The following is a 17,412-nucleotide window of genomic DNA, read 5'->3' as shown; positions in this document are numbered from 1 at the left end:
AATTAAAAATTACAGGAAGAAGAAGTATATGAGAATTTTTAAAGAAGATCATCAATTTTCTTTAGAGGAGAAGGCTGTTATTACATGATCTTGTTTTTGCGTTTTTCAACTAACTAGATTTTCATATAAGCATTGCTTCTGTTAGAACTAATAGTGACAGTTTATTCATGTCAGTCGAATATCTACTATTTGTTTTAATTTGTGAAATTTGCCTTTGTAGCATACTTGAACTTCTATGGAAGTATGGGGTACATATTATTTTTACATACCCCCTCCTTAATATTGGCAATATTGAGTGTTTTGCTCAGAGGGATTTTAACTTTGACTTAATGGATTGTTACCGTTGTAAACTTTTTTCTTCCATGCTAAGTAATAGAGTTGTTGTGAATTCTTAAGTAATGTCTTTTCCAGAATATTTGCAAATGTGGTTATGAAAAGTAATTTCATCCCAGGCCCTTGTATTTCATGTGCTGAAGAAAGGCTTAGGCTGCTTTTGATTGAGACTTTCCCCATTTTATTGAGCAGCGGTGTTCCGGGCTCAGGCTGAATTGCACACGGCATAAGAAAGGAGCAGTGAGCATTTGATGAAAGCAGATAATAAAATGCATCAATTGTGTCAGCACCTCGTTGCAGTCACATCTGGCTTACTGTCAGGGTCCCATTAGATTCCTGTGGTTTTATGTGCCAAAAATAATATGCTCTGTAGTTAATGGAACCAGAATATTTGCAGTTTGATTAAAAAAAAATCATCTTATTTTCTTTCAGATCTTTGTCAGGCTTAAGTTTCATCTCTGAGCTGCCGTGTCTCTTTAAAATTTTACGACTGAGAGATCAATTGTTCTTTTGATCTGTTTTTTTTTTTTTTTCTTCTCCCTTATTACAGTGATTCCAGCAGTCTCAGCAGCACCGATGCTGGTTTATTTACCAATGATGAGGGAAGGCAAGGTACTGAATTCTATTTTTTTTATTCCTTTGGAAAAACGTCTTCATTTGAAAGTTTGTGCTTATTGCTAGTTATGTCCTAGGTTGATGACTGCAATCCCTTTACCTTACACACACCTGCTTAGTGGGCTGGGCTTGAGTTCTTTTTTATACTACGAAGGGTATCCTGTCTTCATGACCTAACGTAATTGATTATCTCCAAAAGCTAGTATGTGGGGCTAATAATATTAAGGAAGGATTATCTTCCTTAAGAAAGCTTTACATACCTCAGTCTTTTCAATTTTGTCTCTTAGCAAGTTCACAAGACACTGGTTCTCATTCTCCACCTGATTCCAAATGCATTTAATACTGTGTAAGCATTAATAAAGATGGATTTGCAAGTCATTTGTCATTTTTATTCAGCCGTGACATTTATTCTTCCTATCCAGTTTGTAAGTAATTAGACAGCTTTCATGAACTCAGTATTGTAAACTGTTAAACAGTAATGTCTTACAACTTAGATCTTTCACATCTTCAAAGTTTCCTCAAGCTTTTCACACTTCAACATGGCATTATTTTGAAACTACCCATTTGGGAAGAAAATAGGACAATAAGGGGCAAAAGGAATATCTACGAATACTTACCACAAATACTTCCTTTCTTGAGACTCTTTAGAGCAAAGCAGTAATAAGTTCTAAGGGACCAAACCGAAATTTATTGTTTTAAATTATAAATAGTCTAATGACACACAAAAAAAGAACAAAGTAATAGCTGCCTACACATTCGTTTCTTAGTCTTTTCTTCCTCTTGACAATAGGAATAAAATAATCATTAATTTTTTTCTTATAAATCATATATATTCCAGATAAATAGGCACATACCGTTTTAGAGACCATAGACTTTTTAAAGTTAAGAGACTTTGCTGAAATATGTTAGAACTTCGGGACTCAGAGTGAGCTTAACTGCCTTGATAATATACCTAAACTCTCATTTAAATACATGTGCCTACCCAGAGTTACAAATGTTGAATTTGGTAATGAAATGAAATCAAAAACTTCTTTAAAAAATAACTTTGGACAAGTCCATCAATCTCGGAAAAGCTTTGAATGGTTTAGAATAATGTGCTAGCATTTATTATGAGCTTTTTATATTTTATATTTCTAAGTGCTGTTTTTCATTCAATTTACTTTAGGCTCTTATTCTTTTTAAAAAAAAATTTTTAACATTCATTTTTGAGTGACAGAGACAGAAAGTGAGTGGCTGAGGGGCAAAGGGAGAGGGGGACAGAATCCAAAGCAGGCTCCAGACTCTGAGCTATCAGCACAGAGCTCAGTGCAGGGCTTGAACTCACAAGAACCATGAGATTATGACATGAGCCAAAGTCGGCCCATAACCAGCTCAACCACGCAGGCTCTTCTGCTCTTCTATTATTCTTAAGAAAACCCTGTGAGATTCTTTTTTTGGGCGGATGATGAAACCCAGTCTAATAAAGTTGAGGTAACTTCCCAGTTACAAAACATTCCAATTCTGATTGGTCTGTCTGACTTCAGCACTCAAGCTCTTCATCTTTAGCTACTGGATTTCCCTATTAAATAGAACAAAGTTGTACATCACATCGAAATAAAATAACCTCATTTTTCTATTATAATATTGTCTCAATTGGAATTAAGATCTTGGGTAATCAGTTTCAAGTGACTCCTTTTTTTTTTCTTGTATTTATACCTGCTCTGGGAAATTTTAATTTATAGTTCTCAGTAAAAGTACTAATATTTATGCGCTTTGAAATGTGGCTTTTTTTAAATTAATTTTTATTAAATTCTCTGTTGAAATAAACTGGTGGCTTTGGCTTTCCAAATGCTTTAAAATTTTCACTCCCTCATAATTTGAAGTGTGGCTGTTTTTCCATAGAGTCATTTTCAGTTGAAGCTTTGGGTTTTTTCTAGTTTGCTTTTAAAAATATTTGTAGTAAGAGATTTTGGAAATCAGAAATCTCTTTCTGTAAAGGAAAAAACTTTATGGCATTTGTGATGACCCTCTTAAAAACCAGAATTAACAGTTTTTCTAAGAAACACGAAGACTTGAATGAATCTGGGATCATATTCAAAATGCTGTTTGTCACATACTTTTAAAAGCCATCTGCCTTCTGTAGTTCTTTCTACTTACATGTCTATTATTCCTGTTTTAAAAGCAAAATACTGTTGATTCACATCAAGGGTACATTTTGAACTGAATTTTAAATGGATCATTTTTCCATGGTTACTTACACTCATGGATGTTCCCAAAAGTCAAACTTAGTATGGATAGTGTTCTGTTTTAAAAATACCTTGCTTATAGTAATCCAGCACACTTTCTTCCTAAATGCTGTGGTACTGTCACTTTTCATTTAAAATCAACTTTTTCACAACTATTTCTTAATGAACTTAATCAGATTAATTTCATTTAGTCACATCTGTTCGTGATTGTTTCCCCTTTTACACTCCATACAAATCATGAAATTAAGCTAATTATATACCATTATCAGCTGCAGAGAACGGGTTCTACAGTTTTATACTTTTAATTCCCGGCAGGAGATTAAGGCTTGTTTTTCTTTAATTTGGAAAGGGTAGTAACTTAAATGGATTTCTGTACAGTTTTTGCCATAGAATTAACCAGTATTATTGTTTTTCACATATTTAAATTGGTTCTAAAACATAGCAGCTTATGTTTTTGTTGATGGAAGTTCTTGTTATAGTGTTAAAAAACACTATAGCTGTGGTGTAGAATCAAAAGTTTTGTGTATAGATCGTGTATATGATTGCCAGATAAAATACAGGATCCCCAGTTATATTTGATTTTTAGATAGATCACAAATAATTTTTTTAGTATAAGTATGTTCCATGCAGTATTTAGACATACTAAAATTTTATGCAAGTACTTTATATTAAAAATCATTTCTCTGAAATTCAGATATAATTTCTGTCTTGTATTTTTTAGAAACCTAAATCTGATAACCCTGTGTATTTGGGTAATAAAACTGAAGCTTTGGGGGATTTCTTGTTTTTGCACAGGTGACGATGAGCAGAGTGACTGGTTTTATGAGAAGGAATCAGGTGGAGCATGTGGCATCACTGGGGTCGTGCCCTGGTGGGAAAAGGAAGATCCTACCGAGCTAGACAAAAATTTACCAGATCCTGTCTTTGAAAGTATCTTAACTGGTTCTTTCCCTCTTATGTCACATCCGGGAAGAAGAGGTCAGTGGTGCTTCCTGACTGCTAGATATTGTGGGCTTTTACATATATATATCTATGTGTGTATATATACATATATGTATACATATATATATACATACACACACACACACTCATTAAGAGATTAGGCTAAAAGGGAGATGAAAGAGTCTAGCACAAGATGCTGTAAAGGAACATGTCGAATAGTAGTTCAGCTACTACATTTATCATGCATTTGAATTATTAGAAAGGTTGACTTGCTCTCTTGCTAGGACCATTGTGAAAATGTTGAAATACTAGAAAGGTGAATTAGGAGGAAAGAAAAGCCCTGAATAATGCCCTAGTTCTCAAATAATCAGTAGTTGTGTGCTAACCTCATTAGAACTCTACTAGGCATTGCTTCAGATCTTTTAAGTGTGTTTTGCATTTCCCCCACTACTGTTGAAGACGTTTCCCGCTTCCAACTTATTCTGAATTCTGTATTCATGGGAATAATGATCGTAGGATCTTCTAAATTGAGTGCTTTGATTTTCCAGGTTTCCAAGCTAGACTCAGTCGCCTTCATGGACTGCCTTCCAAGAACATTAAAAAATCAGGAGGGACCACAACTTCAATGGTAGGCATGCTTTTCTGTTTAGTTGTCATGTTTGGAAATGTATCCATTTCTATGGAATAAAAAGCCACATCCTCATCCTTTATGCATTTTCTAATGTTATACTTAAAAATAATCCATTTTTTTGTAGGCTACAAACTGGACCAGTGAGATTCCCCTATAAACCAAATCTTCTAATGCTAATAAATTAGTTACGTTTTGAACATCTGGGGAATGACATTCGAGGGAACCTGGCTCCTGTCCTCTTCCCCTGGAGGAGTATCATTGAAGTGAGAGCCTCTTTGATGAAAAGATGGGGCTGTTTTTGCTGGAGGACTGGTATTCTTCCTTTAGTCAGAAGTGAACCTGCTTGGGGAGGCTTTCTAGGGATGTAGGTTGGCCCAGGGTGGGTTGAAACTACTGTAAATTTTATATATTTTTCTCTTTTATGATTTTTTTTACATTGAATCCATTTATGTATTACTTGCTTTGCCAAAATGCTAACAAAAGCTAGAAAATTGAAAACTTCCAGATCTCACATAAGTATTCCTTAATGTTTCTATTGTGACTGGTTAAAAACGAATTCTTACATCTCTGACTGTTGTAAATAAACATGATGCATTGACATTTATGGTTCATTTTTAGAGAAGTCTTATATAACCAGCATTATTTAAAATATTTGCATTTTACTCAGGGTATTTTAACAAGGGCTAAGATGAGTAGTAGGTAAGGTTGATCACCTTTACTAGAATTTCTGTTTTGTTCAGTTTGCTTTCTACTTGGATAATCTGCTCTGTATTGCAAACCCATTGTATTTTACAGTATAGTGTTCATTGTACCACAAAAAAAAAAAAAAATCATCCTAGTTTTAAGCTAACTACAGTGATAACTAGCCTGTGCTAGTTCATTCATTGACTATTACTTTTTTTAAAATATCTGCTTTGTCTAATACCTGAAACCACTCAAAATTATCGTTTTGGCTCAGAGCTTATGGAAATCATGTGAAAGCTGGTGTTTCAGCTAATACTGTATGCCTCCGAATCATGTTGTCATGTTTAAAGTGAGAGCTGCGTGCGCACCTTTAGAATGGCAGATCTTCTGTGTCAGCGTGAGTGTCAAATACTTGCATGAGCTCGTTTTCGCAAGCAGAGGGAAAAATGTAACATTTCTATTGATGGTATAATTTAGACACTATACAACGTTCAGGCCATTTGAATTCTTCAAAATGATACATTAAAATGTTTAATATTTTTATTAAGTTCCAATTGATTAAAACTGTGATTTAATACATGTATTTTTATATTATTGTATGGATTAATTGTTAATTCAGCATTTCATGGCTAACTTAAATATGATGATTGGAAAAGAAACTTAAAGTTGACATTTCTTTACCTGAAAGTATTATAATCTGAAAGATTCCAGAAAATGTATTAAGCAGGAATGTGTGACATCTTTTAGATTGCTTGTCTAAACTGGGGAGATTAAATATGATAAAGTGCAACTTTGAGTATCTTTACCTTTGCATATTTAAAGTGATATTTTAGAGGTACAATAATGTGGTATTTGGTCATTGTAAGTAAGCTTCCTTGTGCTGTGTCCTTTGGAGTAAAAATTCATGATTTCTTTTCTGAATTACGTAAATGCTTTTATTTTATTTTGTATAATGACTGTCTTTTAGATCTGAATAAGTCACTTTAAAACCTTGGCCTATGAACTTTGCCTTACCAATCATGAATCTAGATGAATGCTATCTAGTTCTTGGTTCAGTTTTACCTATTTTTATTTTTGGTTCACTGCTTGCTTGAGCATAGCTGGGATTTGTAGCCCATTTTCTAGGCTTATTGCAATCTCACTGTGGTATTTTATAGAAGCTATTACATCTGATAGGTTAGCTTCATGGTATTGATGATACATGGCTTAACCATAGTAAAAGCTGCCTTCCCTCTCTAAATTGTAAAAAGGTGATTAAGTTTCACTTGATGGAGATATACTATATATGTGTGTTTATCATGGAACCTAGTGCATTAGGCCATAAACTGTTTTCCTGGTCTACATTTTTTTGTATTCAAATTTTACTGAAGACAATGGGCTCCTTCAGGTTTTCTTTCTTTCGATCCTGAATTGTCCTTGTTTGGATTTTTAAGTACTGTAATTTTTTTTTTTTCAATAAAATATCTGACTTGGGCAAGAAAGGTAAGAGTTCCAATTTGTGCTGATATTTTTAAATCCCTCTGCTAAGTGTTGTTGTTGCTGCTCATACTGTCCATATTGTATGTAACCATCACATTTTAAAAATCATAATCTCACAAAGCAGTCATATTTAAACAGTACCAATGACATCCAGTAATAAGAAATGAAATTTAATTCCTTAGACTTTCACACTGAAATTTAATTCCGTAGACTTTCACACTGCAAAGCCAGATTGGTTGTAAGAGGTCAGTTTTCTGAGCAAAGTCAAACACGTAGCTGCAACCCATTAAACAGAATGGCAACAAAAGGTTTCTTTCTCTTATGCAGATGAGTAATGATTGCACAGCTGTAATGATCTTTGAAGGACATGACAGAAGAATCTTTTACTGAAATATTAATGGAAAGTTTTCAGTTGGACTTTTAATTATTCACCATAATTATGTTCTAAAGTTGCCCTGAACGCTGATTAGCAAATACTGAACCATTGCTCCTAAGGGAAATACCAGGTTAAGTTCCTTTGAGCCTCCAGTCATGACATTTATATCAGTTGATCAGTACATAACCTTGTTTTATGTATCTTTCTGTCTAAAAACACCTTACTTAATATATATTGTTGACTCATTAATATTGAACTCCGACCAGCAGCACTCTAACCTATACCTGCACAAAGCCTATCTACCACACGTATTTCCCCTTAAGGCCCAGCATGGCCTTCTTGTGCTTATTAGAGACCCTAGTCAGCACTTCACCATGTATGGGGTTCATTGCAAACCGTGAATTTCCAACAAAAAGCACAAAACTGAAACACGTGGCACTAAATAAGCCACAGAAAGGACGCTTGTTTACAGTATTAGAGCTGAAATAGGAATGCACACTGTCGTCTTACGTGACCTCGGTGGGGAAAGCACATGTGTGCCAGGTGACAGATTTTTCACTGCTCCTGAATGTCCGTGTGAGTGGTACAAGAATTGATTTGGGAGTGGGATCATTCCGAGGGGCATGCGACTCTCCATCTCAGGGTTGTAAGTTTGAGCCCCACGTTAGGTGAGAGATTAAAAATAATATCTTAAAAAAATAATTGGGGGTTACAGATAAATGTTAGTGAGTAGGCAAACTTGAAAATGTGGAACCTGCAAATAGTAATGAAGATCGACTCTATCTAGTTTTATTGAGCTGGGTGATGTGGTAATTACGGAAAATTCATAGGTTTAGAAGTCTGAACTTTGTGAATCCCCACTCTGGTTCTTCTTTTTACTTGTAATTACAAATTGAATGTCATTTCCTCCTTCTGTTAAACAGATGATAATATTTACTTTGCAGAAGTGTTGTCAGGATTAAATGAGATTATGTGTACATAATTGGGCCAGCGCCATTTTAGTCACATAGTATATACTAAATAAATGATAGTTACTGTTATGTTAGGCATATTAAATATAGAATCTCATGATTTAGAGAACATTTGTATTATGGGTCAAATGCAGAATTTTAGACTTTTAAACTTTTCACATTTTATATATGATATCCCTTTACAGCTAATATTTAAAGTGCTTTATATGGCAGCCTTTTATGTTTCTTTTATACTTCATTTATATTTGAGCCAGGCTTTGTCTTTAATATGACTGCGAAGAATAATTTCGAATGAGTTTTAGATTGACAGCTATTGCATTAAATCTCAAAGCCTGATTGTGGACTAAAAAACTGTTCTAAACACTTCCCCCTAACCTCTGATCATTAAGCCATTCATTTGCAAAAAACCTCTCCTATTTAGGAGGTTTTGGTTACCTGGTTTAAAAAAAATAATTTTGCCCATATACGTGATGTGTGAATGCAGTCACGGTTCTGAGAATTTAATGTGGAAAGGAATTAACTATTGCTCTCCGGTTAGAATAAAGCACTGGGTTTTTTTTTGGAGCCTAGCTAACCAGCCTCTAACATTTACCTCTTTTTGGAGAATTAAGCAAATGATAATTAATTCTGAGGAATATTCTGGGACCGTTATCCAGGAGATTCAGTGTGAATCTCCCATATTTCCAGAATTTTTGCATCAAGTACAATTCAGAGTAAATCATCCTCAGAGTAATGATCCCTCAGAGAGTCTGTTTGGGGATATAGTACTTACAAAGTGAATCCAATTAACCTGACTTAAGCGTAACATTTCTGATAGCCAAGATATTCTACCCTTAAGCATCCTAATTAATCACTGTTTTCTGTAGGTGAGAGATTTTGAAAAAAAGTTTTTAAACTGATGGTCTTAGACTAGTTATTACATTTATCTAAGTTAGCATTCAAATTGAGTGATCTGTTGAAAGATCAAGAAATAAATGGCTCCGTTTAATTGTGGTACCTGAAGTCCAGCATAAATATTACATAAGGAATTCTACCTAAAGGTTATAGCGTTCTACTTAAAAGTTTAATCATCATTTTAGTCCAGGTTTTTTGTTTTGTTTTGTTTTGTTTTGTTTTTTGGTATAGTTGGAATGAGAACAAGTATAGTGGTGATGGTGGGGGTGGTTATTCTGTCAAAGAAAATGAAGCTGATTTAATGGACTTTTTATTCATACATGTTTCTCAAGTTAAATATCTGAACAAAATGTGAACACCAACCTTTCAACTCAATTGTCATGCTGTACAAGTAAGCATACTGTTTATTTCCAACAATGAAATAGCCCTGAAAATAATTTATATCTGTTTAGAATCTTAAGTCAGTCCGTTGTATAAGAGAAAGGATTGTATATATTTCTCTTTCTGTGAAGTATATCATAGAAGACCAGACCAGATTTCATGAGTGGCTTATTGATAATGATGATGATGCTATAATGATTTACTCTGTATGACTTGCTCAACCTTTTATTGTTTCTTACGATACTGGAGTAGAAATATGTAGTCTGATTTATAGCCTTTTACAACAGAAGGGCCATTTTAAATGGATTTGCTTTAAATAAGGGAACTACATAAACTTTTCTCTTAGACTAGTCTAAGAAATTTTGTAATAGAAAACATATCTAAAATGATGTTTAAAAATACATGTGGTGTGTGCTCCCAACTGTAATTTGACTACGTGCTAACTAGTTATCCAGTATTTTTTAGTGGAATTCAGTGACTAAGTGCTTAATTGTAGTCTCAGTGAATTGATATTTGTTTGTATTCTTAAAGCATTTTGGGATACTTTGCAGAATCCATAAAGAATATATATTTAGATTTTTTTAATATTCTAAATATATAATATATGTATTCTAATCTATTACTGTGTATGTTAATAATTTAGTTTTTATCTCATCTCAAAGTCAGCTTGAGTTCCAGATTTTATGCTGGAAATTGATACTTTTTTCTTAGAACTTATTTTGAGATAAAGTGGATTTTATATCATACAAAAGTACTGCTTACTAGAACTGTAATATTTCTTCAACAAAAGACATTTTAATAGTGTCTCTTGTTTGATGTAAAACTCTCTATTTTGGTGTCATTATTCACTTTACACTTTATGTATAAATTTAATCCCTATAATTGATATTTGAAAATTTGAATCTAATAATTTTCTTTCTGTTCCACTAAAAGTAATATCAATATTAATATTGATATTTAGTCTTATTGCCTTATATTTTATTAAAAGTGGAATAGGTACATACATTTTTAATAGTACAGATATATAGTAATGTATTCATATATTCATTCAACAAGTATGTAAATGCTTATTCTGTTCTCCATATTTAGCCTTTAAAATCCTTTAGGAAAAAATGCATGAACATGTTCAGTCTTGGCATTTTGATGCTGCTAAATTTGGCCACCTATACTTTTTATCTACATATTTAAAATATTTGTCCTTGCTTTGCTTATTACGTACTACTGGAATTGGCCTGGTTTCATATATTGTCCTTTGTGTTGGTGATGCTTCAGAAATCTGGAACCTAGCAGCGAGAATAGCAGTGATGATAGCTAACACTTACAGTGATGCTTACTATATGCCAGAGACTTTCCTAAGTTACAGTTATATAGCTCAACTCATTTAATCCTGTTAGCACTTACAATTTAAGCCTTTTAAAATCTGTTTTTCCTTTGCTAACCAAAAGTTAATGAAATCGGGAAGTTTCTTCACTCTGTTGTCATGTTGCTAATAAATATAAATAAATTCTCTTCAGAAGAGAAGCTTTATTCCTGGTTACCAAGTGCTATTGGAAGTGTGAGTTGTTTTGAAATATCTGCAGCATTCTTTGCTATCTTGAAGAACAAGCATAATCAAGTTGTGTGCCATAATAAAAATGAGAATTCAAATGTTTTTACTGCTTCCATCGGATTAATCACTGGAACCAAATCCCCCATTCCAATCCTCTTTGTTTCTCAGGTAGTGTATAGTACCTTCTTCTTGATGTTTAACATCATCCATTTCTGGTCTCCTTTCTTGCTGTTTCTGCTGTTTTCTGTGCTTGTCCTCCATGGTTCCTTCCTCATTATCTCTCTAAGCCTGTACAATGTGCCTAGGAGCTATCCCATTTCTACCTCAAGCATGATGATATCCTCTATTTCTCTTGCTTCTTTCCTCCCCTTTTTATTGGAACTTGGCAAAGTTCTGGGGTAGACATGTCAGCTGGGACTTCAGGTGTTGAGTTAGCTTACTAACTCACTGAGGATGGAATTGGCAGACAAAGACATGGATGGGCAAGGCTTAAGTTTAAAACAATCATGGAATATTCAGGACTGAATCCAGTGTTGCTGAAATATATTTTAGGGATGGTTGTGTGCAGGAGTATAAGATAGACAGGGTTTGGTTGGCAAGGTAGGCAGGAGTTAGATCGTTTTTAGACTCTGTGGTCCATGGGAATGTATGTGAGCTGATGTAATCTCTGGGGGGCGGGCAGTTAAGGTAATCAGATTTGTCTTGAGAGATCACATGGACAGCAAAAGAGAGGGTGCATTGGGTAGTTATAAGACTATATCAGAGATGTGAGTTCTGTCCCTGTTCCCTCAGTAGGTGGGATCCACAGTAGACTGAATCCTGATATTTTATTGGACTCAATCTGATTGACTTGAGTAGTATCCATTCATTCAAAAACTATTTATTGAGTCTGTACCCTGTGCTAGATTCTGTTCTAGGTCTTGAGGGTTAATGTAGTGAGCAAGGCAGACAGGGTTCCAGGAGCTTATATTTTAATGAGTAAAAATAAACTTGGTTGGGGAGGAGGGTGAGTAAGTAAATAAAAATGGCCATGGAGAAGATTAAACAGGGTGATGTGACACAGTTACAGGACATGAAGGTGATTGGAGATAATACTTGCAGGCTGGATAATTTTCAGCCTAAGCTAATATAGTGCTTTCTTCTCTTCACTCTTAGAACAACCTGGGGAAAGATACAAGGGTGTGCACTGCTCAAACCGTTGGGGTAGGCCCTAGACATTCTTCCAGTTCCTGACCATGTGGATCACAGCTCTTAAATCTCACTGTAGGGAGACAGACCTACAGGTGGCAAAAGAATGTCATTTTTGCTGACAAAGAACGATATTACTATTGATGCTTTTGAGAATTTTTTTAATTAAAAGAAAGGTTGCAGGTGTCAAATATTTATATGGTGTTCCATTTTCTTCTTTGGACTTAATCATAATGTCTGTTTTGAAATTTAAAATCATAATATAGTAGTTCTGCTTTCGTGGCTACTTAAATATTGGGCAGTGTGGCCAGTCTTTCTATTCCACTTTCAAAAATGCATGAACTGCCATGCTTTCTTCTTTAAAATTTTTTCATTTTGGTATTTGTGTATAAGTTCTTAGGTTATCACGTTGTTGGTAAGAAATGGCTGTTTAAAGATTGGATTTTGTTTTTGTTTTCGTTTTTTTAATCTCCTTAAAAGCAAACATTTGAGGTTTTTAGAAAATAACTTCTTATAAGGATTATGTTTATCTTTTAAAAATTAACTCTTTTATATCCCGAGAAACCTTTGAAATATGTTCTAAAATGTTTTCTTTAGAAATTAAGACTGCTGATTGGTAACCATTTGATTCCACAGATGGAGACTCAATACCCCTTCTCCTTGTTGTTTAAAATGGTGGTGACATTGCCAGAGTCCCCATTAGTTTCCTTCCTTTTTCTCTTTCTTTCTTTCTTTCTTTCTTTCTTTCTTTCTTTCTTTCTTTCTTAATCAAAATCAGAGAAACAGAAATGTTGCAAACATTTCACTTTCTTCAAAGGTTTAACTTTGGTTTTCTGCCTTTTATGTTGCTGATAGAATTATTCTGATGGTCTATAAAACTCAGTTTTCTAATTTGCCTTCAGATATATGTCAGATATCTAATATCAGAAAAGTTCAAAATCAGTGATGGGTAGAACACTTCCAAATAATATTTAACAAACGCTTTCTATACTGAAGTCGCCTGCAAATCCTCTAACTGAAGGTCAATTTGAACAACTGAGAATTCACAAAGAAGTCCTATAAATAAAAGGGGTTCCCTGTACTATAGTTAGCAAATGCCAACCAGATATTTGTTGCCTGTCATCCAGGTAAGGGGATTCTGACAAACCAGAGACACATGTCAACAGGTATTTGTGAATATTTTAAGCCAATAACACCTGTAAAATTTTTGTTGTTAAATAGCAGTTGTCTAAAATTGACCAGTGCTTCCTGGGAGAATAAAGTAGAAGTTTAAAGATCTCTTTGGATACAAAAACGGTGATAACTTGAGCCATTAGCAATATAGCATCCTTCTCTTAGAACTTCATATTTAAATATGATCATTGATTATAGACAGTTCACCATATAGCATTCCAGGTGGATGTAGGTCTGCACTACAGCTGTGTGTATCTTTAGGTTGCAATATAATTGTGGTCATATTGAATAGCATACACTTGATTTTTTTGAGGTCTGTCAGATCTGTATAGATTTTGAAGTATGTAGTCTAGAAATACTTCTTTAAAATCTACATCTTTAAAAAGTAAAAAGTTACTACTTCGGTTTTATCCCATTCCATTTCATTTACATGTGTTTTCGTTAGGCTTTTCTAATTTTTTGATCCGCAAAAATATTTTATAGGAGTATTTTATATCATTTGTTGGATGAATAAATAATTATGTGTCACATTTCACTTAGAAACTTGATGTCTTGCCTATATTTTTTCAGCCACAGATTTCTTGGTTCAGTTGTATACACATGTAATGAAGTCTTATGATGTCTTTGTTGTGGGAAGGGCCAGGAATACAAAATGAGTAAGATACATCTTTGTCCTCAAGTACCTTACAGTTTGGTTAATAAAAATTAACTGGGAAAGAAACAGAGAGAAGGGAGCCCTAACATTTGTTAAGGGAAGCCCTGATCCTAAGTGGTTTTTCATTCTTCAATTTAAATATTAGTTTATGTGTTCTCTGTGTAGTCCTTCACTCTTTCCACATCTAGACATGTTTGTATCGTATTTCTTTACCTGTACTGTTAGTCCCTTCTTTCCAGTTTCATCTGTCAGTGCCCTAGGGTAGTTACTTATAATCTTACATTTTGATAACACATTAGTCTTGTCCTTGGTCTCTCTCTCTCCCTGTTTTCCTCCCTCTCATCCATATCACATATAACTCCAAGGAAACATTTTTAAAACATGGCTATGCCCCAGCCAAAAAGTTTGCACTGCCTTAATCATAAAACCCAGGCTTATTCCTTTCTACCTTCAGTGCTCACCTATGACCTATATACAACACTTCACTCCTTTCCAGATGGTCTGACATTCTCAAATGCCCCCACACCTCCTTCAGGTTTCTCCTCTTCAGCCATGTTCATTCATTCTATATCTTTGTTCATAGCAGCACACCAGTCTCCTTACTGTTAGAGTCATATCCTTCAAGGAACAGTTCTAATTCTACACCTTTTCTTCAAAATCTTCTCCAACTTCTCACATTTGAGAGATCATTCCATCTTCTGAAATGGCACCGTCCCTTCTGTCTCTGCCATGCTTTTATTCATCAATGGGTAACCTTTCTATTTTACTCTGTTATTCTTCTGCTTATGTTTGTATTATATCCCCAAGTACACGTAGCACCCAAGACAGGAATCCAACCCAGGCTATAGGATGTGCTTAATAATTTTGAGAATGTTGATGGAGATTACTGGTTATCACCCTTTGTTATGTAGCCAGTGCAACCTTAAATAACATGCTTTCCTTTCAGTATTAGTGTCTGGATTCTTCATGGTTTTTAATTTGTCCTCTTATGTAGTTCATGATGTGATGGCAGCAAGGATTTCATTTGACAAAGCACTAGTAGCTGATTGGGTACCTAGTGTGCAGATGCAGGACTTGTGCACCCGTTGGTTGGGGAATCGAATGTTGGTGTTCAGTAGGGATTTGCCTTTGAAATACTCTCCTAAGGAGTAATCTCCTGCCTCAAGGCATGTGGGGGAGATGCATGGGATATTATTGGGTCCACTAGCCAACATTCTGATTGCAAAACAGAGGACAGGGAGTATTCAGTGTGCTGCCTTTCACTGAATTTCCCTGACCTAGTAAAGGTAGATCATGTGGCCCAGAGATAGGGCCCTTGTCTAGTTTAGCATTTTCATATAAGCAGTTTTGAGCTTCTGCTGTGCTATAGGGTAGGAATAGTAAAATGATAGGACTGTGAATGAGGATTGGGATCAGAGATCAACTTTTTTTTTTTTTTTTTAATAGACTCCCTGTTTAGGCACCTTCAATTTCTGAATCTTATGGAGTTTTACCTTTTTATTTTCATGTCATTTTAGGGGGGCTCTGGGAGGGAGCCGAAGTAAATATGTGATCAGTGGGTAATGTTTACTGGGAAATCTCACGTAGTGTCCTTTTCTTATAATTTTCATTTTTATGAAAAAGTAATAAAAGCTAAATAGGACAAAAAATATCCAGGGGAAAGTCTTTGCCCTACACCCAGTTCCTCCCATACCCATCTGAGAAATATAGCTTATGTTATTCTGCACCTCGGTGTTTACACTTTAAAAACATGTCAGAGGGGCGCCTGGGTGGCGCAGTCGGTTAAGCGCCCGACTTCAGCCAGGTCACGATCTCGCGGTCCGTGAGTTCGAGCCCCGCGTCAGGCTCTGGGCTGATGGCTCAGAGCCTGGAGCCTGTTTCCGATTCTGTGTCTCCCTCTCTCTCTGCCCCTCCCCCGTTCATGCTGTGTCTCTCTCTGTCCCAAAAAAAATAAATAAACGTTGAAAAAAAATTTTTTTTTTTAAAAATAAAAACATGTCAGAGAGACTGTAAATTATGCTTATGTTTTCATTCATTTGTTTGTATATTTCATTATAGTATATTACTAAATAATTTATTTCTCATAATGGCTTTCATGTAGCTAATATTAAAGGGCAGAAATATTTTATTACTATTTATAATAGTGCCTAACACTTATTGAGTTATTATTTGCCAGGTGGTGTTTCAATCTCTTTATGAATGTTAATTCATTTAATGTTTAAAAAAAAGCCTACTGAGATAAATATTAGTTTCCTTTCTATCTTAGAAACCAGGAAACAGGGTCAAATGGCTTAAATGAGTTGTTTAAGGTCATGGCTAGTAAATGGTAGTACCAGGATATAAAGTGGCCCCGTGACCAGCTCCCCAAGGACTTAACCATCAGGCTATATACAGCTTCCCCTTTAAAGGTAAAAAATATATTTATACTTAATTTTTAATTTCTAAAAAAATGTCTAGGCCTAGTGGCCTAGAAATAATACACTCAGGTAGTTTGGTCAATTTAATGAATATATTGGGCAGATCATTCTGAGTTTGGTTGGTTAAGTTAAATTTGTTAAATATATGTTTTCTTCTTCAGTGTAATAGTTTTCATCATGTAAATATGCTGTCCATTCCTCCCATCAACTCTTCTACTTCTAACTCACATGTTTTCTCTCCTGTTCTCTGATTTAACCTGTTGATTTAACTTAACTAGGTCTTTGCTGACATTTAAATCTTTTCTTTCTCTAATTTACTAGATGGTAGATTTTCTGTTACCTAGCAGTTAGGTTTTCTTCATACCCAGAAAGGTTAGTGACAGCAGTAAATATTTAAATAGCATTTGAGGGGCACCTGGATGGCTCAGTCAGTTGAGCATTGGACTCTTGATTTTTGCTCGGGTAATGATCCCAGGATCATGGGATCGAGCCTCACGTTGGACTCCGCACTGAGCATGGAGCCTGCTTGAAATTCTCTCTGCCTCCCTCCCCACTTTCCACTTCTCTCTAAAATAAAAATAAACAAAATAAAATAAAATAAAATAAAATAAAATAAAATAAAATAATTATTTTTAAAACATATGAAAAAATACATAGCATTTGATATTTTGTAAAGACCTTTACAGTCTCCACCCATCCTTTTGATATAAGTGTTATTGTAATTCCCTTTTCATGGATTCACAGAGATGTTCAAAGCATTAGATTCATTAAGAATGATCAGAGCCGGGTCTGAATTCCAATCCTTTTACAAACAAAAATTTTCAGAAGTTATACTCTTTTCTGTATTTTTAACTGGAGCTACAGTGATTCTGTTCTCCATGAGCAGATACCATGAGCCT

General features: G+C 34.7%; 1 protein-coding gene across 4 annotated transcripts in view; it reads left to right on the top strand.

The window, feature by feature from the left end:
* Nucleotides 1-17,412, top strand: part of GPATCH2 (G-patch domain containing 2) — a 175,763-nt gene that overhangs the window by 15,374 nt on the left and 142,977 nt on the right. For 3 of the 4 annotated variants that reach the window (XM_045049003.1, XM_045049004.1, XM_045049005.1), the window contains exons 3-5: nt 884-945; nt 3,969-4,151; nt 4,664-4,743. In XM_045049003.1, coding sequence (XP_044904938.1) covers nt 884-945; nt 3,969-4,151; nt 4,664-4,743 — 325 coding nt within the window. Of the gene's footprint in view, nt 1-883; nt 946-3,968; nt 4,152-4,663; nt 4,744-4,870; nt 6,352-17,412 lie in introns of those variants that run through there. The other variant, XM_011291145.3, reaches the window with a different exon arrangement.

Source organism: Felis catus, chromosome F1 (assembly GCF_018350175.1).
Source record: "Felis catus isolate Fca126 chromosome F1, F.catus_Fca126_mat1.0, whole genome shotgun sequence".
Classification (NCBI taxonomy): domain Eukaryota; kingdom Metazoa; phylum Chordata; class Mammalia; order Carnivora; family Felidae; genus Felis; species Felis catus.
The sequence above is the reverse complement of the archived record's forward strand: the minus strand, read 5'-3'. Positions and strand labels throughout refer to the sequence as shown.